At 60.2% G+C, this 24,480-nt stretch overlaps 1 protein-coding gene across 1 annotated transcript; it reads right to left on the minus strand.

The window, feature by feature from the left end:
* Positions 1–368: 368 nt before the first annotated feature.
* PPP5C (protein phosphatase 5 catalytic subunit) lies at positions 369–23,647 on the minus strand. The gene is made up of 13 exons (XM_078439654.2): positions 23,363–23,647; positions 17,356–17,597; positions 9,365–9,512; positions 8,562–8,683; positions 5,649–5,714; positions 5,233–5,331; positions 4,328–4,433; positions 3,422–3,564; positions 3,201–3,288; positions 2,395–2,435; positions 2,128–2,306; positions 1,082–1,163; positions 369–893 (listed from the first exon to the last, which is right to left on the minus strand). Exons 1-13 carry the CDS (start codon positions 23,481–23,483, stop codon positions 831–833), a joined length of 1,500 nt encoding a protein of 499 aa, XP_078295780.1. The 5' UTR covers positions 23,484–23,647; the 3' UTR covers positions 369–830.
* Between the last annotated feature and the right edge of the window lie 833 nt (positions 23,648–24,480).

A 24,480-nucleotide genomic window follows, 5' to 3' on the forward strand; every position in this document is an offset into this window, starting at 1 on the left:
CGACAGAGGGCAGGCTGCAGACCCAGCACATACTCGCTGACAGGATCGTCGGTGGGGGGGGGGAAGGCGGGGGAGGCGGGAAGAACGAGTCTCCTCCAGCTTCTGCTCCGGCCGGGCCTCGCGGGACTGTTCCCCGGAGCGCACCCTGTGCCGCTGCCCGGGGCTCTCCCTCCCGGGCGGCAAGTCGCTCCCTCCAGAGCCCACCGTGAGGGCAGACACTAGGGCAGCCGGGCTGGTCGGGCCCCCAGCCCCAGGGCACCCCAGGGCACCCCAGGGAGGTGGGAGATGAGGGGGGTGGAGCTTCGAGGCCCCCCCCCCCCGATGATGTGGTCATCCCAATCCCAGCAGCTCCACCATCTGAGACAAGCTGACTTACAATAATGACTTTATTTTAACATATTTAATTACAGACATAAAATAGCTGGGGAAGGGGGTGAACCCCAGCCTAGCCCCGTCTCGGGGCCGCCAGGAGGGGGAGACGCAGGCGAGGCCTCCCTGATGACCCTCCTTCTGGGGGGGTCTTCCTATGGCGGGGCCCTATTGCTTCAGGGGGGAGGGGCCATGCAAACGAGGGAGGCGGGGAAGCCTCTGGGCCCCGCCCACCCCACCCGCTGCGGCCTCCCTCCGCAATGCCCGGACGTGCCCCAACCCTGGCCTCTCCACCTCCTTTCTCTTTCTCCGGGGAGCGGACCCTCTGGCCGGCCCCCCACCCCCTCTGCAAACCTAAAGGGGAATAAATACAAACTTTACAAAGTAAAAGGGGGTCCAACGTTGCCCTGGGCTGGGCCTGGGGTCAGATGGGGAGCAGGCCCTGGGATGCGGGCCTCACATCACATCATCCCTAACTGCAGCAGCGTGCTGGCGTAGGCCATGGGCTTGACGTCGGGATGAGGCTGGGACACGAGAGCACACAGGGCAAGGGAGACAGAAACAGGGCAGCTTCAGGGGGGTTGTCTGAACACCAGATGCAGAGACCAGCCCGCCCCCCAAGAGCTGCTGAGCACTGCGCTCTGTCCTTGACTGGGCCTCAGCCTTGTGCTCCCCAGGCCAGGGACAGCAGGGGACAGAGGGGGTGACTCACCACTGCTGTGAACTGGTGGAACTGGGGCCGCAGGTCAGAGCCCCGGAGGTGGATATAGGAGGCTTTATTCCCCATCTGGTCACTGTGGGGACAGGGGCAGAGCAGCTGGTCAGGGGTGGGGAGCAGGGGGGAAACACAAGGAAGGGCTGGGGAGGGGCCTGGAGGGAAGCGACCCAAGGAGGCTGGATGGCAGAAAGTCCCAGTGAAGAGGGAGACACAGACGGACAGAGCCCATCAGAGACACTGACAGAAACGGAGTCAGAGACGTTGAGAGCAGAGAGAGAGAGGCATGGACACAGATAGCCCCAGACACAGAAGTGAGAGACGACAACTGGGAAAGGCAGGAATCCAGGGGAAAGGAGGGGGGCCCAGGAGGTTCAGGTAGGAGGGGAGCAGAGGCGGAAGGGGAAGCAGGGGACAGGTGGGGGGCACATGTCCCCCCACGGAGGCAGGACGCTTGCCAAAGCCTGGACTCTGACCCAAGCACACCCTGGCTCTAACCACCAAGAAACAGAGGACAGAGGAACGTGCTGGCTGGCACCCGCAGGGTGTAGGCGGCCTGGTCCAGAGCACAGGCAACTCTGGGGGACAAGGGGCCTGGTTTCTTCAACCAAAAGCCTACAAGTGACAGGGGAGGAGGGACAGGGAACCGAAAGACCAAGAATGTGTCCCCTGTTACTCGGAAGAAATCAAACCAAAAAGAGCCATTTTTGAGAGACACGAGGAAACGGGACTCTGCGTTCAGGTGATCCCATCTGACACTTGACAGAGTGACAGTGGAATTCCGGTTGCACGAAAAGGTTCAGGGGCACCAGGGGGGGTCGGAGCACGGAAGCGGTGGTGCCCAGGGTGGGGGTGGCCGGAGGCCGGCCCGGGCTGGCAACTGCTGAACCCGGGTGACGAGGACGTGGGTGTTCCTTGTACGGTTTTACCTGCTCTTGTGTGTCTCTGCAACTTTCTACCGCAAAAAGTTAACGGAAAAACCAGCAACACAAGCAACAGCGGGTGGGGAAGGGAGGCCCGGATGGGTCGGAGGCGGGACCCACCAGTAGTTGGGGGCGGAAAAGACGGTGACGCAGCGGCCGCCATGTGCCACCTCGTAGCCCTCGGCCTTGACTTCGTGGCTGCGGATGATGTAGTCCAGGTGGTTGTCCTCCAGGAAGGCCTTGGTGACGTCGGGGCCAAACTGGCAGCTCACGCCCCGCTTGCTGACCGAGCGTCCGTTCTGGGGAGACAGGGGGCTCAGGGTGCCGCCCGCCCCACCCCCTCTGCCCGCAGCCCGCACCCGCCGGCCCAGCCTGGGGAACACTGACCTGCGGCTGTGGGTCTGACCAGAGCAGGTCGCACATGGGACCTGGGTGGGGGAAGGAGAGGGGACGTCAGCGCAGTTGGGGTGGAGGCTGGGCAGGGGCACGCGAAATGGGGTCCTGAGCCCCGTGACCGCCCCGCCAGATCCGGCCAATGTATTTCGGCCCCGCAGGGGGAGGACCCTTTAACAGTGCTATTCGGATCACACCCCTCTGCTGCTCAAAGCCTTCTGGGGCTCCCGCTGCCCTAGGAACAAAGCCCAAGCTCATCCCCCAGGCCTCTGAGGCTCTGCAGGGCCTCATCAACCCCCTTTAAGTACATCCCCGCTCACCCCAAAACCACTGCCCTGCCAGCTGTTCCTCCCGTGTGCGAAGCTCACACCTGCCTCGAGCCCCTCTGTGCTTGCCCGGGACAATTCTGCGTGGCAGGTGCCTCCTTCCCAGTCGGTCCTTGGTGTGGCTCCTAGAGAGGCCATCCGGACCCCCAGCACCCCACCCTCCCCATGCCCTGTGCAACACTTCCCACAGTCGTGCGTGCGTGCGTGTGAGTACTCGGCCACCTGTCCTCACCAGCACGGGAGCCCCGGTACGTCACTCTCCAGAACCCACAAACAAGTGACCAGAGCGCGCCCCACGCGGTGCGCGAGAACACTCCCTTGCAGGCACAGCCCCGTGGGGAAGTGCGCCAACCCGAGTCACAGGCGAGGACGCAGAGGCTCGGCCCTGCCATCCCCGCCAAGGGCAGGAAGCCCACGCAGGAGGTGCCGCGGCCCCGGGAGGGAAGGGGCTGTCACCCGGCCCACCACCCTCACCTGAATCCGGGGGCTGCCGGTTCCGCTCAATCTTCCTGATGTCGTCCAGGGTGACGCCATCTTCACTGAACAAGCCCCCGTGCATGATCTGGGGTGTAGTGCGGGGACAGCTGCGTGAGCGGAGGCACCGGCCACACCCCAACCCTCCTGCTCGCTTCAGGGTGGCCCTCGTGGGCGCGGGCGCGGGAAGGGCCCCGAGGGGTCCCGCCTGCCGCCCTCACCAGCACTTTGCCGTTGATACACTGGGCCAGCGGGAGCCACTCGAACACCTCGCTGAAGAGTTCGTACATCTGGGCTGTGTATTTGGCCTTCACTTCGCCCTCGAAGCCATAGATCTGGTTCATGTTGTCCGTCTCATGGTTGCCTGGCCAGGAGCAGAGCGAAGCGGTCAGCACCCCCTGCACGGGCACCCCCGGGCCCGAGTCCAGGGGCCTGAGGCCAACAACACACACACACACCAGAAACCCAGTGAGGTGTTGACACTGCTCTTAGTCCCTTCTCTGAGAGGCACACACTGGGCAGGTGGCCACAAGGCCTAGGCCCGGCCCAGCCTGGAGTGACCATGGGTATGTCCCTTGCCCCCGGGGCCCTGGGCTCCTTTCTGGAGAACCTGCGTGCCTTCCAGGCTGGAAGGGGGCAGGTTGGAACAAAACACAGGCCCCTCCAAGATGCCTGTCGTGGGCCCGCCCCTTGCTGTGCCTCCCAACTTCCCGCACACAACCTCGTTCTGCCCTCCCGGGACTCCCAGGGCTTGGGGCAGACAAGGAAGCTGCCCGGGCCCCCGTGTCTGGCTTCATCAACTCTTCCGCTGGGGCTCGCTCTTATCACCTCCTGCAGGGAAGCCCACAGCAGACAGTCACCGAGCACCTCCCACGTGCCGAGTGCTGACGCTCAGGCCCCCGGGAGCCCCCAACCCAGCCCGATTCCCCACCTCTCAATGGAGCCCCCAGCCCGGCCCCATTCCCCACGTCTCAATGGAGCCCTCAACCCAGACCAATTCTCCACCTCTTAATGGACATGTGCCCCTGCCCCCCCCGCCCCCCCCCCCCCGGTGGCCCTTGTTCCCTGGTGAGCTCATCTTGCACCAGGCCACACTGACCCCAAACCTTCCTGCCACACAAGCTCACCTCGAAGCAAGTGAAAGTGATCTGGGTACAGGAGCTTAAAGCCAAAAAGGGTGAGGATCACTTCTACGGAGAAGGAGCCGCGGTCCACAAAGTCGCCATTAAATATCTGCTCTGCTAAGGAAAACAAGGCGTGGGGGGCACTGCTCCTTCCCCAGCCTCCCCATGTCCCACGGCTCCTGCCGGTGCCACCCTAGGAGTGGGGATGTCAGCAGGGCTAGGGGATCTGGGCTGTGGTCTTCTTCCTCGCTGTTGGCTCTGGCCCAGTCGCCCAGCCTCTCGGAGCCTCAGCGGGATAGTGCTGACATCCCCAGCCTCATCTGTTGCTCAGGGAACTGGACGGTGGAGGGTGACATGAGGTGGTCAGTCTGCCACAGGGGCAACGGAACATGGACCGTCCCACCCGATATTCACAGGCCTGGTGGCCATTCATCAAGCAACGGTCATCACATCAGCAATCACTTACACAGCTCTGACTGTGGGCCACGCAGCTCTTCACACATACGAACCCATTTACCCGTCTCAACAACCCAGTGAGTCAGACCCCATTATCCCTATTTTGCAAATGAGGAATCTGACGCACCAAGAGGTGACGTCACTGCTATGGTAACGCGGCTGGGGAGTGGCAGTGCCTGGGGCCGTTACGTGTCTGATCTTGTAGCAGCCCCGTTTCAAGACGAAGAGAGGCTGGGGCCCAGAGGGACTGAGCCACCTGCCCCGGGCACACAGCGCAGGGGGACCTGCCCTGGCCACTCTGACGCTGGCCGGCCACTCCACCCACATCCCCGTGCCCGAGCGACTGTTCAGGCTTCTCCCTTCACGGGTTGCCACTGTGCTCTCTGGCCACGGTGCCTCCCCCAAATCCAGGTGGAGGGACAGGGAGGGTCTGCTCTTCTGAGGAAGGATACATAGGGGTTGGTCTCCGAGGGTAAACCGTTGAGCTCAAATATATTGAGGAGGTCATAGAACTGGCCGTGGGTGTCCCCGCACACCGTAATCTTCTCTGTCTGGAAGAAAAGAGGCCACCGGAGAGGGAGGGGCCCAGAGAGAGACGTGGGGAGGGGGCAGGGGTGAGGGGAGGGGCAAGAGGTCATGGCGGACCGAGAAGAACCATGCAACAGACACAGGCAGGGGACACAGAAATGAAAAGGGTGGGACAGAGACCAGGAGAAGAGAGGGACATCCAGGGGAGAGACACAGGGTAGGGGGAGAGGGAAGGCAGACCAAGCCAGGTGGGCCTGTGAGTTTCTGAGCTCCACAGCCCCGCCCCAGCCAGGGAGCCCCCCACCCCCAGCCCGTCCACACACCGCCCCACGGCACGCACCTCTTTAAGCGTGGTCTCCACGAGTGTGCTCAGCTTGGAGAGGACCTCTTTGACCTGTACCAGAATCTGGAAGGCAGGGTGGGCTGTGAGTGGGGCCTGGGGGAGGGCCTGCTGTCCGCCCCGGGCCCCGGAGAGCCTGGGCTGACCAAGAGACACTGCCGAGCGGAGGGTGAGGGAGAGGCAGGCAAGGAACGGGCAGCGGAGGCCAGACAAGTGAGCGCTGGCAGGAGCCACGGCATTTAAAAGTTAGAATTACTGGGGCGCCTGGGTGGCTCAGTCGGTTAAGCGACCGACTTCGGCTCGGGTCATGATCTCGCGGTTCGTGGGTTTGAGCCCCGCGTCAGGCTCTGTGCTGACAGCTCGGAGCCTAGAGCCTGCTTCGGATTCGGTGTCTCCCTCTTTCCCTGCCCCTCCCCTATTCTCTCTCTCTCTCTCAAGAATAAATAAAAACATTACAAAATTTAACATTTGTTTTAATGTTTACTTATTCTTGAGAAAGAGAGGGACACAGAGTGTGAGCGGGGAAGGGGCAGAGAGAGAGGGAGACACAGAATCGGAAGCAGGCTCCAGGCTCTGAACTGTCAGCACAGAGCCTGACGCGGGGCTCTAACCCACGGACCGCGAGATCATGACCCGAGCTGAAGTTGGACGTTCAACCGACTAAGCCACCCAGGTGCCCCAAAACATTAAAAAAACTGAAACATTACGATTATTATTTTTTTTAAAGCTTATTTGAGAGTGAGGACATAAGTGAGGGAGGGGCAGACAGGGAGGGAGAGAAAGAGAATCCCAAGCAGGCTCCACACTGTTGGCACGGAGACCATCTTGGGGCTCGAACTCACGCACTGTGAGATCACGACCAGAGCTGAAGTCAGACGTGTGACCAACTGAGCCACCCAGGCGCCCCTAAACATCAGCGTTATTTTACACGGAAACAGAGACTCTGGGTTCCTCTTAAGATAATCAGCATCACGAAGAAACATAGATGAATCCAGATGTGGTACATTTTACAAAGCAACTGGCCTGGACATGTCTAAAATGTGTCATGGAAGAGTCTCCCCAAAAGGGCAGGAGACTGTTCTAGATGAAAGGAGATAAAAATGCAGTATTTGATCCGTCAATGGATTCTGAATTTTGAAAAATCCAACAACACGGGGGCGCTTGGCTGGCTCAGTCAGCGGGGCATGTGATTCTTGATCTTGGGGTTGTTTAGTTCGAGCCCCATATTGGGTACAGAGATTACTTAAAAAAAAAAAAAACAACAACAAAAAAAACAAACCAACAAAACTTTAAAACAACAAACAAAAAATCCCACAAAAGAACCAAAACCACAAAACAGCTAATTCGGGGAAACCTGGGTAAGCTAAAGAGTTAAAGTATTTGTCTGGAAATGTAGATAATACTAGTTTTTGCTACGTGAAGATTAAAGATGACCTTGACCTTGTCATATAGATTTGTCAGTGTTTCCAGATTTTGTGGATGGCCTGTGGACGGTCTGCATTAGTCGGTATTATTTTATCAACGCTAAATTTCTAAGGTGAGACACCTGAACTGTGGTCACATAGAGTATCCTGGTTTTAGGAGATACAGGTTATGATGCAACTTACTTCTGGCTCATGAAAAGAAAAGAAAACCGAGAAAAGAGAAGGAAAGAAAAAGAAGTGTGTGTGCATACACACGCATACGTAGAGAGAGAAAGGAAACGTGTCAAAATGTTAATTGGTGCATTTGGGTGAAGGGGGCAAGAATATTAACTATACTGTTCTTTTGATTTTTCTGCAGGTTTGACAGTTTTCACAGGTAAGAGGTAGGGGGAAAACCCCCAAACGTTAAACAAAGTAGAAGGCGTCCACTTCTGGTCAGAATGGAGAAAGTTGTAGACTACGGTCATTCTTGCGCTAATGGCAACAGGCCCCGAACCCACAAAATCCAATCTTACGAAAACCATCTGAGAGCCGAGCGTGCGCTCAAATCTAAATGAGTCAACGGCAGACAGCAACCTTCCCTGGGGCTTTTATCCCCGCAGCACGGCAGGAGGGCAAGAGGCCAAGGGGCGCCGAGGCCCAGAGTGAGGGAAGCCAGCGGTACGTTGGTGACAGCGGACAGACCGGAGAAGCCCCCGCCTCCGAACGCCTCTCCCCTCACCTGCCGGCTTGCTCACACGGCCGTCGCGGAAGGCGGGGTGCAAGGCAGCACAAAAGTGGGGGCGGAACGGGAGAGCACAGAACTCCCCCGGCACACCAAAAATCTGGCCGCGAGGCTGAAAATCAGAGAGCTCTCCCACAGTTCCAGAAGCTGGAGACGTTACAACGTCAAGACATCCCTGGGACTTTGCCAGGGCTAAAGGGAGAGTCCCGATCCCAGTCTGAAAACACCGCAAGCCCGCGGTGGGCTAAGTCCAGCAAAATGCCCGAGACGGCAGATCAGATGGACACAGCCCCTCGCGCCAGCGGCCCGACGGAAGAAAGGGCCTCCATCTTCCGTAGAAACTCCTTATTTAGCCCAGTCTCTACTGTTCTTTTGCACAAGATGTCTGGCATCCAACACAAAATGATGAGACACGTGAGGAACAGACCACAGAAGCCGACCCAGAGATGACCCAGATGGTAGGATTACCAGAGACTTTAAAATAACTGTGACAAACGTGCACAGGATCTCGTGGAAGAGACAACACGCGTGAACATATGGGGCAGGGAGAGGAAAACTATTAATAAAAGGAACTAAATGGCAATGCCGGCCGTGGGAACGCAGCGTCGGGAATAAAGACCGCGTCCGCACGGTGCCCAGCAGCGTCGGCTGCCGTGACCACCCTCCCCCTCGAGCCGCCCTCCGTGGCCGAGTCTGGGCCCCGCCAGCGCCGCCGCGATGCTATCCTGGGGTCACGGGTGTGTGTAGCACCTGACGGGGCCTTACCTGGTAGGCGCATTTCCGGTGCAGTTTCTTCTGGTCCTTGTACCACTGCATGAGCTCCTTCATGAAGGTGACCGTCACCTTGCCATCCTCAAGCTTGGGCCCGCTGTACTCATCCTCAATGGCTGGGGTGAATGGGGGAGGAGGGGGACAAGACTCAGTGGCCACAGCCACCGTGAGGCCGAGAGGAGGCACAGGGCAGACAGGGTGAGAGGACGACGGAGGGTGAAGGGTCCTCTCCCCGGCCAGGTGCTTCTGTTCAGGCTGGCCGTGCCTGGCCTCTCTGTGCAGCGCGCCCCCTCTTCCAGCACCCCCCTCCCCGCTGCCTGCGTGGTTTTACAGCACTCGACACCGTCTAGTCCCTTCTCTCCCCACCAGGGCATCAGCTCCGCGAGGGCTGAGAGTATTTTATTCACAGCCGTACCCCCGGTGCCTGGAACAGCGCTTGGCACATAGCAGGCGCTCGATAATTATCTGTGGAACGAAGGACTGAATCGTCTGAGCGCCTAGAGGACCTACACAAATCCGACGGGGGCGGGGGGGGGGGGGGAGGGAGGGAGGGGGGCCGTGAGGGCGGGGCGGGCGGTACAGATGTCGCTAGGGAGCTAGGCCCCGATGGCGGGACGAGGGGCTCGTCCGCCTCGCCTGAACCGCGGGAACCCAAGCCCCAGCGCCGGACCGTGGAGCTCCCAGGAATGCAGGAGCCACAGACCGCGGCCGCCCCTGCCCGCATCCCCCAGCGCGCACAGGGCCCCGAGAGGGCTTGCAAGAACGTGGAATGTTCTAGGCACCCAGGCCTGACTCACTCATGCTCTCGATGTCCAGCGAGTCCACAACGGAGCGCTTGTGCTCGTCGCCGGCGATGGCCCGCTCGAAGGCTTTCTGCTTCACAATCTTGTTGCACTCCTGGTACTTCATCTTGGCGTCCTTGTCGTGGGGCTTCACCTTCACCACCTGGGAGGGCCGGGGGAGGAGGGGGGGAGGGAGAAAAGAGGCATCAACGCCCAGGCACAGCCCGCCTGGCGCAGAGGAGCAGACAGGACGGGGGAACGCCGCGGCTGCCCGGCCCCGGGCTCCACGAACACGGAAGCCAGACCACCCGGCCTCCACGCGCGGGCGGAGCAGCCCCGGACTTTCTCACCTCCAGACCTCAGTCTTGAGCATCCGCACACCGGGCGATGAGAGCTGCCCACGCCGGGCTGTCCCGCGGGGCAAACGTGTTCACCCGTGCAAGCGGGAGTTCTTAAAATCCCTTTGCTCTGGGGCGCTGGGGCGGCTGTCGGTTGAGCGTCCGACTCTTGGTGTCGGCTCAAGTCATGATCTCACAGTTCATGGGTTCGAGCCCCACGTCGGGCTCTGTGCTGACAATGTGGAGCCTGCTTGGGATTCTCTCCCTCGCTCTCTGCCCCTCCCCCAATCTCTCTCTCTCTCTCAAAATAAATAAATAAACATTAAAAAAAAAAAAATCTTAGCTCTGTCGTTAAAAGTGTCCCATCTGAGGAGCACGTGTTCAGCTTTAGGTTCCTCGTGGGAGCCACACCGGCTGAGGCTCACTTTACTGACGTTCCAGTCAATACCGAGTGGGGAGGGGATTAAGAGGAAAGCGGGGGCTGGGTCTACCGTGGCAATGAACAGCCCAGACCCAGCAGAAGAACCGAGGACTTGCTGGGGAACCTGGACTCCCTGAGCCTCAGTTTTCTCTCATCTATGAAAGGGGGGACGGGACACGTCCCACCTGGCAGGGCGGCTGGAAGGACAAGTAATGAAGACGGGGCTCAGCACACAGCGGCTAGCACCTAGCGGCGTCCCCTCAGTCTCCTCCGAAGGGCGGTCAAGACCACGGGCCACAGAGCCAGGCCGCCTGCTTCCAATCCCGGCCCCGCCAACCCTCGGCGGAGGAACGCCGGGCGGCGAGTCCCTCCCTCTCTACGGGAGGGAACTTCTGACAGCGGCCCCGTCAGAGGGTGGCTGTGAGGGTCACAGGAGCGGACACGCACGAAGTGGGTGCAGCGCGCCATCAGGAGTAAAGTCCACACGGGCGCCGGCTGCTAGTCACGGCCCCTTTCCTGGGCCGCCGTGCTCGAAACGGGATCATACGCAATAAAGCCCCGGGCACGTGACTCTGGGGTATAGTAAGTTCTCAATAAAAGGAGCCTGTGCCCACCCCTCCCTCCACCTTCTATCCTGCCTTCTACAAACTCGGATCCTCCCAAGTTCAGCAGCAGACAGGGCTGGATCCGAATCCCAGCTCTGCCGCTTCGTCACCGTGTGACCTTTGGCGAGGACGTCACCCGTCCAGGACTCAGTTATCTGTAACTATGATTGCTCTGAGTGGACCCCGCCGGGCCTGCCCATTCTGCTGGCCACCCGAGGAGCTAGGTCCCTGCGGCTCCTGTGCTGGGGGCGTGAAGAGAAGTGTCAAAGCAGGCCTTCAAGCGTGGGGACGCCACCCCCGGGGAAAGCCTGGCAGAGTGAACCAGAAGCCTGTGCAAAGGCCCTTGCTAACCCCTGAGGGTCACCGTGGCTCATCCACCCTGGGAACGGGTGCACAGACCCGGTGGATGGCAGGAAGCCGGGCCGTGGCAGGCGACGGCTTCCTCCCTGGCTGGGCAGGCTCACGCCCGGGTATCCTGCCAGGCGGCTCCACCTGGGGGTGGGTGTGGCGCGAGGCCCGGGAGGGAGGCAGCACCCCCTGGAGTCCTTCCCAGTGGGGACAGGGTTTGAGTCCACACCCTGGGGTTAAGTCCAGGCCTGGCTTAAGTTATTGGCCTGGCACACAAGGGCCTGCCCACCCCTGCTTTCTGTTTGCCCGGCACCACCCGGCCAGACCAAACTCACAAGTGTCCAATGTGCCAGCTCCCTGTCACCTGGCACAGGCTGCCCCCTGGTCCAGAACACCTCACGTCCGTCTCCAACCCCTTCCTGGTTCCTCTCCTCCAGCTGTCAGCTCCGCTGTCCCCTCCTCGAGGAGCACCCCACACCCCCCCAGCTTGGGTCAGACACCCCTCTGGACGCCCACAAGCCCCTGGCTCACCTGCCCCAGCCCTAAGCACGGCTGGAGATGGCTCTCTCCCCACTGGAAGGCAGCCCCGTGAGGCTGCGGCTGCGTCCCAGGAGGGAATGAATCCCCCCCCCCCCCCGAAAGGAAATGATGAAGCACTCAGCATTTCCCCTGGCCAGTCCCCTGTTCTCACAGAACTCGCAGGATGGCTGGAGGATGGGGACAAATACCAACAAGGCCGGAAAAAGAGGAGCGGCAGCAGTAACAACACACGGCTCACTTCCTGAGCACCTACTATGTGCCGGAGCACGGCAAACTTGCTCCCTTTACCTGCAGAGCAGCTCTGTTGGGTGTTACCACAAGCCCCATTTGATGGATGGGGAATCTGAGGCCCAAGAAGCCAGAGTTCCGTCTTCTCCCTGCCTAGGATCCTGACTTCCACCAGCACGGTGGGTGCTCCCTCCCTGCCCACCGTCACTCGGCCACTCGTCCCCACAGCACCTCGCATGCCCTCCAGGGACGTACAGGGCCAGGCCTCCAGGGGCTGAAGGCAGGCCCTCCCCGTCCTGAGCCCCGCCTCAGCCTCTAGGACGAGGGCAGGGTGCCAGCACCCCTGCAGAGGGCTCCGTCGGCCAGAGTGCTCATTCCAGGCCCGGTGGCCGCTGCTATAGGACTCACTATGGGGCTGGGAAAGCGGAAGTGGCCCTGCTGGGCCTCCCTGCTCCCGCGGGGGGTCATTTGCTCCCGATTGGAGGGGCCTGGTGGTTCAGAACTCAACACTAGACTCTTCTGTAAAAAGTGATATGTGGACCGTGTCGGGGTCCATATCCTGACTGTGGTGTCTGTGTGGTCACGCCAGAGGTGCTGCGGGGGAAACCGGGAGAACGGGATCTCTACTCCTCCTTACCACTGCACGTGAAGCTACGACACTCTCCAAAAGCTGTTTCTAGGGGCGCCTGGGTGGCTCAGTTGGTTGAGCATCGACCTCGGCTCAGGTCATGAACTCGCGGTTCTTTGAGTTCAAGCCCCGCATCGGGTTCTGCTCAGAGCCTGGAGCCTGCTTCGGATTCTGGGATCTTTCGGATCCCTCTCTCTCTGCCCCTCCCCACCTCACGCTCTGTTTCTCTCCCTCTCTCTCTCAAAAATAAATCAGCTTAAAACAAAAAAAAAAGCTGTTTCTAAAAAGTGCCACCTTCAGCTGGGCTTGTTCACGGGCAAGACCCATAGTGCTCGAGCTAGTGACACAGTAACACAGGTTCGCACGTGTCGGGTAACCAGGAACAGCTATGTTACGTGACGCCCCGAGCAGATCCGAGGGGCACTGAGTAGTCACACATATTCCCACCACTGCAGCAAAGCCTCCAGTCACCCAACGTGGAGGCACCAAGACCATCAATGACCTCTCGTCAGTTCAGGTCAGATTTTGCCACCAGATGAGTTGCCCGAACTTAACTACAACGGTGGCCTTTTCAGGACGGCCCGAGTTTGGAACTGAGGGTGAGGGACTGTCGTCCAGCAGCGAGAGCCGGGCCCAGGCTGAGCGTTCCTGACCTCAGGGGACCCACGTGAGTACGCGTGGCGGGTCATTTGGATGACCTACCCTGCATAGATGACGAGCTGTGCCCCAGGGAGGGGCCGTGCCCATCTGAGGCACACGGAGAGCTGGAGGAGAGCCAGGTTCCTAGGCCAGGCACTGCACAGTGACAGCCGTAAGCAGGACACCAGGGTTTTCACCCTACAGGGCGACACCCTCTAGTGAGTTAACTGAGGTCTTACTCAGTGTCCCTTTTATTTATAATAAAACAGAAGAGAAGAGAGCCCGCCGGAGTGGGGCTGAGCCACAGGAGGATACCAGGCCGAGACGCTTCTGCCCGCTGCGTGCCTCCAGGGGCCAGGTGCTTGACTCTGGTACGAGACCGTCACTTCCTGGCTGCGGGATCTCAGGGAGCGAACTACACTCTGGGCCTCGGTTTCCTCATCTGTAGGTCGGGGAAAACAGTCCCCACGCACAGGGTCGGCGTGACGACTCCGTTACGAGGGCAGGCAGGTCCCAATCGCGCCCCGCCCACGGCGAGCACCGTGCCAGGCCTTAGCTGACTGCTCCCCCAACCGTGGGGACAGCCACACCTTAGGTGTGCGGGCGCCTGCACGGGCTTGCAAGGCAAGACGCATTTCTGACTGACTGCGCTGGACTATGCTGTGAGAAGAAACCCGAGGGCGAGCCGCATTGTGAACCAAACCCCCAAAATCCACGAAGCGGGGTGGGGACTGCGGGAGTCCCCCAGATCCAGCCAGGGCCCACACGACCATCTGAGCGCCAACCACAGACAGGAAAGAAGATGGTGGGGTGAGGGGGAAGGGCAGTCTTTCGACAAGAGGACCCCAAAATGGGACAGGGAATCCGGGAGCAAGGGTCCCTCTGAGAGGACTAACCTGAGACGAGGGGGTGGAAAGGGGAGACTGTTCCTACTGAGGGGCCCTGGAAGGGCCCACCAGCAGAGGGAGACACACGTGGACCCCTCCCCCGCCCGGGGCCCCTAACAAGGTCCTGGTACCTGCAAACAGCCCTTCCTGTGGGCCACGGGCTCCCCCCGCCCCGACACCCCCATGAGAAATGCCATCAAGTGTGTAGTGTGGGCAGGTCCCGCTGCGAATGTACAAATCTCCCTGAATCGTCCCGAGAAGGCCCTGAGGTGGGCCCTTCTACAGATGAGGACACCGAGGGCAGACAGCCAAAGCACTCCGGGCCACACGGCTTACAGCTGGGGTGTCCCGACCGCGCTGCCAGTACCAACTCCTACATTAGTGACCTTGAGGCTTTTGCCTATGACTCACGGTAAGGAATACATATTTTATATCACACGCCTGTGTTTACGTAAGTGAAAACGAGCTTTTCACAAACACGTATACCCACTTCCTCCGAATGAACCGTTGTTTTCTTTATTCTATTTGATGAAAGACAGAGGTGCTGGTCTCAAACCATTAAACTGACTTCACAGCTCACTCACAGCTACAGGCAGGAACTCTAGGTTCAGGGCCCAATTCGGCCAGGAGATCCGGGAGGAGGGGTTTCCCCCTCTAGACCTCAGTTTCCTGCCTGCACAATGGACTGAATTCACACACGTAAAGAGCTCACACAGAGCTGGGCCCACGGTGAGCGTGCGGATGAGGAAACTGAGGCTGAGAAAGGAAAGGGCCAGGCCACAGAGAGGCAGAGCCTCGGGCTTGTTATTCAACCAAGGTCACATCTTGGCTCCGCCTCCGAGGACGCCAGGATCTGAGAGCGGGCCTGAGGCTCCAGCAAGCATGTCTCCAGACAGCTCTGGAAGGGAGGAGGGGAGGAGGTAGAGACCGGAGGGTGAACTGCCCCGGGCCGGCCCTTCTGCCCGTTGCCCACAGAGCCCGATGAGATGTGGCAGCGTGGAGAGGCGGACAGCCTACAGGCACATGGAGGGCCCACAAGGATCACAGGCTCGTGCGGGGACTCCCACGGCTGCTGGTGAAGCCACCACAGGGAAACAGGCTGTGACGATTTAAATGCTGAGCATGGCCCCCGCCTCAGTTTGGTCCCCAAGAGGCTGTGGATCCCCCTCACCTGCCTTCCATGGCATAAAAGGCCTGGGCAGAAGTTCCGATGTGGTTATTTCCACAAGACGGCCAGAACTGACCATCTTCAGCCTCACAGAGTAGGCGGGGTTAGGCCCCCGACTGGGCCAGAGCCACAAGAAGGGTCCTTCCCTGCCCCCCCGCCCGGGGAAGACTTCCCTACACCTCTGGGCACGGTGAGACACTGGCACAGGCCTGGGCACAGGCTCATCGGCCCTCCGCCCTGCCCGGCTCTTCCAGGCCTCTCCCCGCACCGCGAGCCCTGCAGAGAAACCCTGCCCCCATCCGACCCTGAGTGCCCTCCCGGGTTACTCATTACTGGACCCTGCGCCCCAATGACCTCTACTCACACCACTTCGCCAGAGCACCATGGCCACTCCGGAGGTGGCCACTCCTCTTGCCACAATTCTCCAGATGAGGACACCAGGGGACAACAAGGGGAGGCTGGGCTGGGGAACGGCTTGGGACCCGAAGCTCGTAAGGACTCTGTTCTGGGGCTCCCTACACCATCCTGCCAGGGGGCACCCCACTCCCTTCTCCATTCTGACCCCAGTCTCTAAACTACCGCCTCTGGGGTGCCTGGGTGGCTCAGTCGGTTAAGCATCCGACTGCAGCTCAGGTCATGATCTCACAGCTCATGGGTTTGAGCCCCACATCGGGCTCTGTGCTGACACCTCAGAGCCTGGAGCCCGCTTCGGATTCTGTGTCTCCCTCTCTCTCTGCCCCCCCTCTGCTTGCACTCTGTCTCCCTCAAAATAAACATTAAAAAAAATTTTTTTTAAGCCACCACCTCTTCCATGGCCCTGCCCCCACCCCAATACAGGTGTCCCCTGGCCCTGTCTTGGCTCAAGACTTCACTTGGCCTAAAATCTACCCTCCACCCCAGGCTGGCGGCCAGCCCCGCTCCCTCTAACTGCAGCCTGTGGCTCTCAGCCCCCAGGCACCCTCCCCACCCAACAGAGGCTGCTCAGCGCGTATGGTGAACGAAATAAAATAGGATGGGGGTGAGGGGGAAATAATAACGCAGCACGCTCCGACTGAGCCCCTGAGGGTGCCAAGCACTGACCCAATAAACCGAACAAGCAAACTCCTTCCTTTCAGGGGGCTCACTCTCTGAAGCCGGGGAGCCACGGGGGCCTGGGTTCGAATCCCAGCTCTGCCACTGGCCAGCTGCATGCTGACGGGCCGGTAGCTGAACTCTCTGGGCCTCAGCCTCCCCATCCGCACAGTGGGGTTCATCACCGTCCCTGCCCTGCCCTGGGCTGCCAGTCCCCAGGGAGGGCATGGGACACGCCTGGAGTGAGCGCTGGCCCCCGGATGTCACAGCGCCTGCCGTTACCATCAGAGCAATCGTAGCGATGGCAGTGGCTGACGAGCCGGTGAACTAGTGACTTCCCGCGGTGCGCTGGGTCCTCTCCCTTGTCACCTCATCACAACACGTGCCCCACCCGCTGCCCTCTACAGCTCATCGCCCCGTTCCGCCTTCTTCCGAGCGTGTACCCCGCCTGCGAGGACTCTGTTGGCCTCAGCTAGGACACAGGTCTGCGTTTTGCCCTCCTCCGGACTGGAACTCCACCAGAATATGGCTGCGTGGCTCTCATCCACCAACAGTGCCAATAACCGTAACAGCTCGTGGGTACAGAGCACGGACTACGTGCCAGGCACTGGTCTAAAGGCACAAAAAGCAGAAACTCATTTATTCTTCACAGCAACCCTTAGAGGCAGGTCTCAGTGTTCTCCCCATTTCGTGATGTGGACAAGAAGGCACTTGGGGCGCCCGGGGGGGGGCTCAGTCGGTTGAGCGTCCAACCTCGGCTCAGGTCATGATCTCACGGTCCGTGAGTTCGAGCCCCGTGTCGGGCGGGCTCCGTGCCGACGGCTCGGAGCCTGGAGCCTGCCTCGGAGTCTGTGTCTCCCTCTCTCTCCGCCCCTCCCCTGCTCATCGTGCTCTGTCTCTCTCTCTCTTTCTCTCAAAAATAAACAAGCATCCAAAAACAATTGAGAAAAAAAGACGGCACAGCGAAGCCAGGTAACTTGTCACTTCACTAAGCAAGTGACAGCAGAGCCGGGATGGGAACCCACAAAGCGTGCTCCAGGCCGAGCCGCTGGACGAGTGAGGGGTGAGTGAACGCGGGCCCGGCCTCCTCACACCCTCCCGCCGCCTGCCCAGCACCCCGAGGCCCGGCTCACCGTCTCGTAGTCACGCAGGGCGGCCCGGAACTTGCCCAGCGCCATGTTGCTGGCGGCCCGGCGGTAGTAGCCCTTAATGTACTTCTTGTCGATCTCGACGGCCCGGGTGGCGTCGGCCAGCGCGTAGCCGTAGCACTCGGTGCGCAGGTAGGCCAGGCTGCGGTTCCCATAGTAGATGGCGCTGCTGGGGTTCAGCTCGATGGCCTGGCTGTAGAACTTGATCGCGTTCTCGTAGTCCTTGGCTGAGGAGACGGAGGAGCTGGCCTGAGGCAAGACCACTGCCACCCGGCAGGAGAGGCCCCGCGGCCGGGTCCTGGCCCGGCCCCCCCACCCACGGGTGGGAAAACCGAGGTCCGCAGCTGAGCTCAGAAACGTCTGTTCCGGCCCGCCCCCTCTTCCCTGTTCCAACCGTCCCACCCCGGCACGGGCTTGGTCTTCTCAGGTTCGAATCCCCAGGACTCAAAGTCACTTCCACACAACCCCCCCCCACCACCCCCAGCCGTCACCCCTTAAGGCGCCAACCGGGGCAATACTTCTTCCAGGGAGGACTTCCAGAGGGTCCTCCTCTGGTCCCACGGCCCGGAGAGGACAGATTAATGAGTGGCGGAGCCGAGATGTTGTGAATCCAGCACAGGTGAGTCTGCCCTGAGCCCTTTGCTTGGCCAGCCCCCACACTCACACAAGTAAACCAGCCCAAAGAAGGGGCCTAGTAGGAGAACAGGAAGTGGGAAAGGAGAAGGAACCTACTTAGGCCTCAAGGAGAAGGGGACACGCCGGCAGAGACCCAAAGGAAGCAACAAACTGGACAGGAGGAAAAGCATTCCCAACAGAAGGAACAGGAGGTGCAAAGGCCCCGGGGTGGGAAGTGAGGGGGTGTGCTGCCAGCGCACGCCTTGTGTCCGAGGACCATTGAGAGGCTGGTGTGGCTGGGGTGGAGGAGGCTGAGAGCAGGGAGGCTGGCAAGACAGATCCCGAAGGCCACAGCCACGGAGGGTGTAGATATCGATGTTCTAGGCGTAGAGTGACAGGATGTGTCTGACCAAGGGGGAAAGGCTGATTTTGTTTGCAACGAGCTATGGCTGTGCCCTGCGCTTTACATTTTCACCCGTGGAATCCTCACATCTCCACGGCATAAGCACCATCTGGTGTTCACTTTAGAGATGAGCCACAGAAGCCTTGCTCAAGGTCAGACACCCAGTCTGTATCTGCAGAGCCAGGCTTGGACCCTTCCCACGTGCCCATCTGACAGGCAGGAGAGCAAGGCTCAGAGGCTTGCCTGGTTTGGGGGACCATGATGTGCCAGCTGCCGTGCGGGGCTCTTGGTACACGAGTCCCTTCATTGAACCCTCACAACAACCCTGAGGACGGCTGCATTAGCCCCATTTTCCAGACGAGGGTACGGAGGCCCAGAGAGGGAGATCCCGTGCTTGCGATCACAAGGCAGGTGGCAGGTGGCAATTCCGAGCCAAGCCAAGACCCAAACGCGCCCAGCCTCACTCTCACACCAGGTGACCCCTGAGAGGAAACCTAGCACAAGGAGCACGCAGACAGCGGCAGGTGGCCCGGGCCCAATCCTGGCCCCACCTCTTACCTGCTGGGTGTCTTGGGCAACTTACGTACCCCCTCTGGACTGGAGTTTCAGAGTCCTTCTCCTAACACTTGGCCTAAAATGGGAATTCCTACCCTAACTCCCACCTCACTCTTCTCCAGCGTGGTTCCAGCGCCATTGGATGAACCATGACTTTCCTTTGTTTTCTTTGCTTATAATCCACATCCCCAATTTGAACCTCAGCCCTGTGAGGGCAGGACCCATTTGTCTTACTTCTTCGAGCCCCTGCTCAGTCTGAGGACACAGCAGTCCTTTGCCCTGCCCTCCTAGGGCTCACAGTCCAATGGGGGACACACACACACACACACACACACACACACACACACACACCTCCAGACAATGATGACCCAGAGTGTTTAGCACAGGGGCAGACCAAGATGATGCCAGAGCAGAGACCTAGAGGTTGACAGTGAGTCTGGTGAAGAAGATGGAAGAAGAGGGTTCCAGGCTCCATGAATAGTTCTTGAATGAATGGGCGAAGGAAGGAAGACAGAGACTGACAGACAGACAGACACAATGACACCAGGAAAAGAAGTCAGGTCTTGGGGAGACGGCCAGAACAATAGAACGATCCCTCCTGCAGGCTAATATCTGGCAATCTGTCAAATGGCTCAGATGTCCCCTCTTACAGGAAGCCCTCCTCCGCTCTCAGGCTGGGTGAGGCACTCCTCTGGGCCGCCCCAGCCCCTGGGCTCCCCTATCCCAGCCCTGCCCATCACCGTTAGGCGATGGGTGTGTCTCTCCAGGACTGGGAGACCCGGAGGGCAAGCCCAGGACTTCCCAGAAACAAGCCAGGGCAGAACCAGACAGCCTAAGTCTGAGGGACCCTCCCTGGAATGCCAGTGCCTTCGAGGACTACTTCAGCCTCCTGGCTGTGTTCCAGAGGCCAGCTGGCCAGCTCTCTTGACGGCTGAGGTGTTACTCACGGGGCCCGTTTGGCCTGGGGTGGGGAGCCTGGTGTCTCAGAGCCCGATCGGCCCTGCCCTGCCTCGTCTAGTGGCTCTGAGGGCTAAATAAACTCTCGCGTGAAATGCGGCTACAGCAGAGAAGGCGATCAGCAGATGCTTGCAAAAGGAGTGAGTAAAAAATGAGTGAACAAAGAGGAGAACCAAGCAGAGGAAACGGGAGGAGCTGCACTTCAGGCACCTGCCCAACAACACCGGTTCCTGAACCTGTTCTATCTGCTTTACGAGCGCATCCAGTCCTCCAGATTTTAGAGGAGGAGGACACCAGGGCACAGAGAGGTTAAGCCATTTGCCCAGGGGTCACACAGCACGAAACAGGAAGAAACAAGATTTGAATCCAGGCAGCCTGAGCTCTTAACCATGTCGACAAAACCAGAGACCCAGAGGCGTCTTTGGGGGTTAAATACAAGCCCTCCCGTTTTACAGAAGGGGGGCGATGAGGCCCAGAGAGAGGGGAAGAGAGCTGGGCAACATCGGGGACCAGGCTCTGCCCCCCAGGGCTTCCGGAAGGGGCCTGAGCCCAATCAAGGGCTGTCCTCTTCTGCCTGCAAGCTCCAGGTAAGGACTCTGAACAGGGGCACCAAGCACGTGGCGAGGAAGGGGGATATCCGGGCTCACACTCTGACCTTGGGCAAGCGGTTTCACTTCTGAGCCTCAGCTTCCTCTAAGAAACAAACAGGGCCGCTCCTCCCTCCCTCCCTCCCAGCGCCCCGGGAAAGATGAAGCTGTACCTGGCCACCACAGGGGCTCAATTAAGGAGAGCGGTAATTATTCTTTTTATTGTTATTCCCACAGCCCCGGAGGCTGGGGCTCGGTGCCTGCCACCGCCTGCCAGACAGTGAGGGGCCTGGACCAGGAGGGCCCTTCTCCTCTCAGCCAGCTCAGTGCCAGTACCTCTGGCGGCCTGCCCAGCCCTCGGGCTTCCGAGGGCCCCGGGCCTGGAGGGCAAGGAGCCCCTCCCCGTGACTTTCGGCTTCCCAGAAGTCCTACCTTGCCTCAGCACCCACCCTCCTATTTGCCGCTCTTCCCGAGCCCCATTTCAGGGATGGCCCCACCTTCCTCGCTGTCCCCCGGCTAGAGGCTGTGCCTTGTCCTGGACGCCTCTCCTGACCCCTCAACCCCCAAAGCCAGGCCAGCCTCCTGAACATCTCTCAAATCCGTCCACCATCCCTACGGCCCCGCCCTGTCCTGGTCTGGCCTCCATCCTGCCCGGCCCAGGTTCCTGCCCCAGCCTCCTCCCAGGTCTCCCAGCCTCCGGTCCTGCCCCTCCGCAGGGGTCTCGCTAAAGCACAAACCTGACCCGGTCCCTCCCCTCCTCAGGACTATCCACGGCTCCCCAGAGGCCGCAGCAGAAAGCTCAGCCCCCTCTCCTGCCTCTTCCACTCCAGCCCCACTGACTTCCCTGGTGCCAGGTTCCGCTCCCCTTGCCAGGATAGGCCTCCCCGACCCCGACCCCGTTCTCCTTGCCTGGGGGGAGGTCCCTCCTCCCTCTCTCCAGGCGGCCGCCCTCTTTTCCTCTCTGATGCATTTCTTGAATCGCTTTCGGTCTCTGGTCAGCACCACCACCGCCTCTCACCTGTCTCCGTCTCTCGCATCCAATGTCAGCCAGGCAGCTGGGGGAATCTCACCGGGCCTCTTCACCGCCCCCAGGATGACATCTGCACCCCCCTACCCCCCCCCCCCCCCCCCAGCCAGCCGCCAAGGCTCCACCTCCAAGCCTCATCTCTCACGGGCCCTTCCTACCTCCTTCTCCGGCGCTGCAGCCTGACCCACGTTCCCACTCTGAATCCCTCTGTGCTCCCACCGAGGGCTGCGAAGGCTCTGGATCCCTCCCCTCCTCTCATCCCTAAGGATGAAACACTTCACTTGTCAACATTTGCTGTCCCTTCCTTACTTCCCAGTTTGCTCTTCGGTATCCTCCAGGCTGACGCCCACCCCCACTGGTCCCCAGAAACTGCTCCCGTCAAGGCTAGCTGGCACCAACATCCGTGGAGCCAAATCCCACGGGCACTGCTCGGTGCTCGCCTTGGCAGCATGTGACCCGGGCCACAGCCGCCCTCCTTCTGGAAGCACTCTCTTCTCCCATCTTTCCTGACTTTTCCTTCCATTTCACGGACCACCTCTCCTCAGCTTCTTCCTCTTCTGTACACGTTAGAATTCCTCAAGGTTCCGGCCCCTTCTCTCCCTACAAGACCTCATCCATTCCGAGGGTGTTCTATTCCCCTCATTGGCTGACCATGCCTGAATTCCTCTCCTCAGAGCTCCAGACTGGACCATCTGTCTACTCAGGGTCTCCTCTTGGACACCTGAGTAAAATCCAAACTAGCCTTGCAGTGACTTATGAAACCCTACCCGGGCTGGCCCCTGTCCTAAACGCATCTTGTATCAGTCTCCCTGCTGATCCGCTAAAGTTTCAGCCACGCCAGTCTTTCATTTCCTACCGCAGGGCCTTTGCACATGTCTCTGCGCCCACCTGGAACACTCCTTTGTGACTCTTCTCTACTTAAATGCCTCCTCCTCAGTTAAGGCCTTCCCTGACCGCAGTAGCCTCCAGCCCGATCTCCACTTCACACCCTGTGGGGGGGGGGGGGGGTTCAAAGCCCTCATCACAACTTCTAAGTATTTTATTGTTTCTGGTGTTTTTACTCAATGTCTGATTCTCCTGCTAAATTACAAGCTATAAAAGGGCAGGGCCACATGTGGCTCATTCACCGCTATAACCCCAGAGCCCAGCAGAGTCCCTAGCGCATAGCAGGTGCTCAATCAACATGCTGAATGAATGAATGAATGAATGAGTGCCCCCACATCTTACTCTTTCCCAAGATCCCATGTCATACTATTCTTGGGATTTCCCCCACCTTTACTCCCAGAGCCTCCCACGCATCCCTTTTCCTCGTGCAACCCCAAATCTCCCACCTCCTCGCCTTGCCACCTAATGATCGATCCCCGCCCCCCCTCCGCCCTTACAATTCCCTACTCAATTGGGACAGTGTCCCCCAGGCCCCACTTGGTGCCACCCACCCTAGACCTCCCCACTTGGTAGCACCATCACTCCCGAGCCCCCTGTCACTACTTGAAGGCGCCCTCTATAGGGCTCACCATAGCTAACACCTCTCAAGGACCTCACGTTTGGAAGTGCCCTCGTTCCCGTCCCCCTCCCGCCTGACACTTGGTAGCGCCCTCTCCGGCCTCCCCATTTAGCAGCACCCGCTCCGAACGCCACCTCTCGCTATCACCCCTTCTGTCAGAGCCGCCCCCCCCCCCCCGTCGCCCCCCGGGTCGCGCCATCCTGCCTCCCCACGCCGGGTCACTTGGTAGTGCCTGCCCCGCGCCCAGGCTGCCGCTCCGCGTTGCCATGGTTCCGCGCGGGCCGGGCACCCCTTGCCCTGGGCCGCTCTCCACCCCACCCCGGCCCCCTCCCGGGCGGGCGCACCTTTGAAGTAGTCGTTGGCCTGCGTCTTGAGCTCCTCTGCCCGCTTCAGGGCGCCATCGGCCGGGGGCTCGTCCCGGGGGGGCTCAGCACACTCAGTCCGCTCGCCCTCCGCCATCGCCATGCCGCAAAGCGACCCCCACCCTGGCAACGGCCGCCAGCGGCACCCGGCCGAATCGTCGCGAAGGAGTGCCGACTTGCCGCGGCCGCTGCTGCACAAGTGTCGTAAAGCGCGGGCCCCGAAGGCGCCCTCCGCGCGCCTGCGCAGGGCCCTTTCGCCGTAGAGCGCGCGGAGGACAAGGTGACCAGAGGGCCCCCAGACAGCGCCCTTCTTAGAATGAGCCATTGGGGGGGGGGGGGGGGCGGGGAGGAAGGGGGCTCGCGGGGCGGGGGGCCGGGAGGAAGGTCTGGCGTGGCCCCCCGCCCCAAAGTTACCGTGTCCCGAGGCGGCAGAAGTTCGGGGGGTTTTAGGGTGGGATTTCCCCGCCGTCTCCTCGGGTTGGTGGGTGTGGCTGCCAGGCAGCACCGTGCCCAGCGCAGAACCAGAGCCGCGAGGCTAGCCATACTGCCAGTTACTCGTGTGACCTTGAGCAAATCGGGGCAGTTACCACCACCACCACCCCCCCCCCCCCCGAAAAACGCGTGGCTTCTCAAACCAACGGAATAAAGTTTCAACCTTGAGGTCAGTATTGCTAGCTGTTAACTGAAGGCGCCCCGGATGCCCAAGTCGGGAGCAAGACTCGGAAGTTTGGTTACATACACCCGTCTCCTTTCTTCATCCTCCGCTTCCCAGCCTTACGAGGTGCCTCAGTGCCCTTAGGAAAACGCCGAAATTTCTGATGACCTAGGAAACCTCCCCAGATGCCACTCCCACTCCTGCCCCCACCCCCCAGCTGTACACCCTCGCAGGCCATCCTTTCCAAGCCCTCAGCCGCTACCCATGTGGGACTATGGCTCTAGATCCCTTTAAGGCTCTGCTGGGGCTCCCCTTCTGGAGACAGAAGCTAGACCACTCCCCCAGCCTCTTTGTCCTGGCGGCCTGACCTGACCCCACAACCTCCTATCACAGCCAACAATCAGCCTAGAAAGTAGATGCTAACATCAGCTCCATTTTACCGCTG

This window comes from Panthera onca, chromosome E2, assembly GCF_046562875.1.
Source record: "Panthera onca isolate mPanOnc1 chromosome E2, mPanOnc1 haplotype 2, whole genome shotgun sequence".
NCBI classification, from domain to species: domain Eukaryota; kingdom Metazoa; phylum Chordata; class Mammalia; order Carnivora; family Felidae; genus Panthera; species Panthera onca.

Excerpts from the sequence above, each read along its gene's own strand:
- PPP5C (XM_078439654.2), bottom strand. The coding sequence starts at position 23,483 with ATGGCGATGGCGGAGGGCGAGCGGACTGAGTGTGCTGAGCCCCCCCGG. Across the intron at positions 9,513-17,355 it reads CCCTGCGTGACTACGAGACG|GTGGTGAAGGTGAAGCCCCA; the intron begins GTGAGCCGGGCC and ends CGGCCCTCCCAG. Across the intron at positions 4,434-5,232 it reads CCTCGGAGACCAACCCCTAT|ATATTTAATGGCGACTTTGT; the intron begins GTATCCTTCCTC and ends TTAGCAGAGCAG.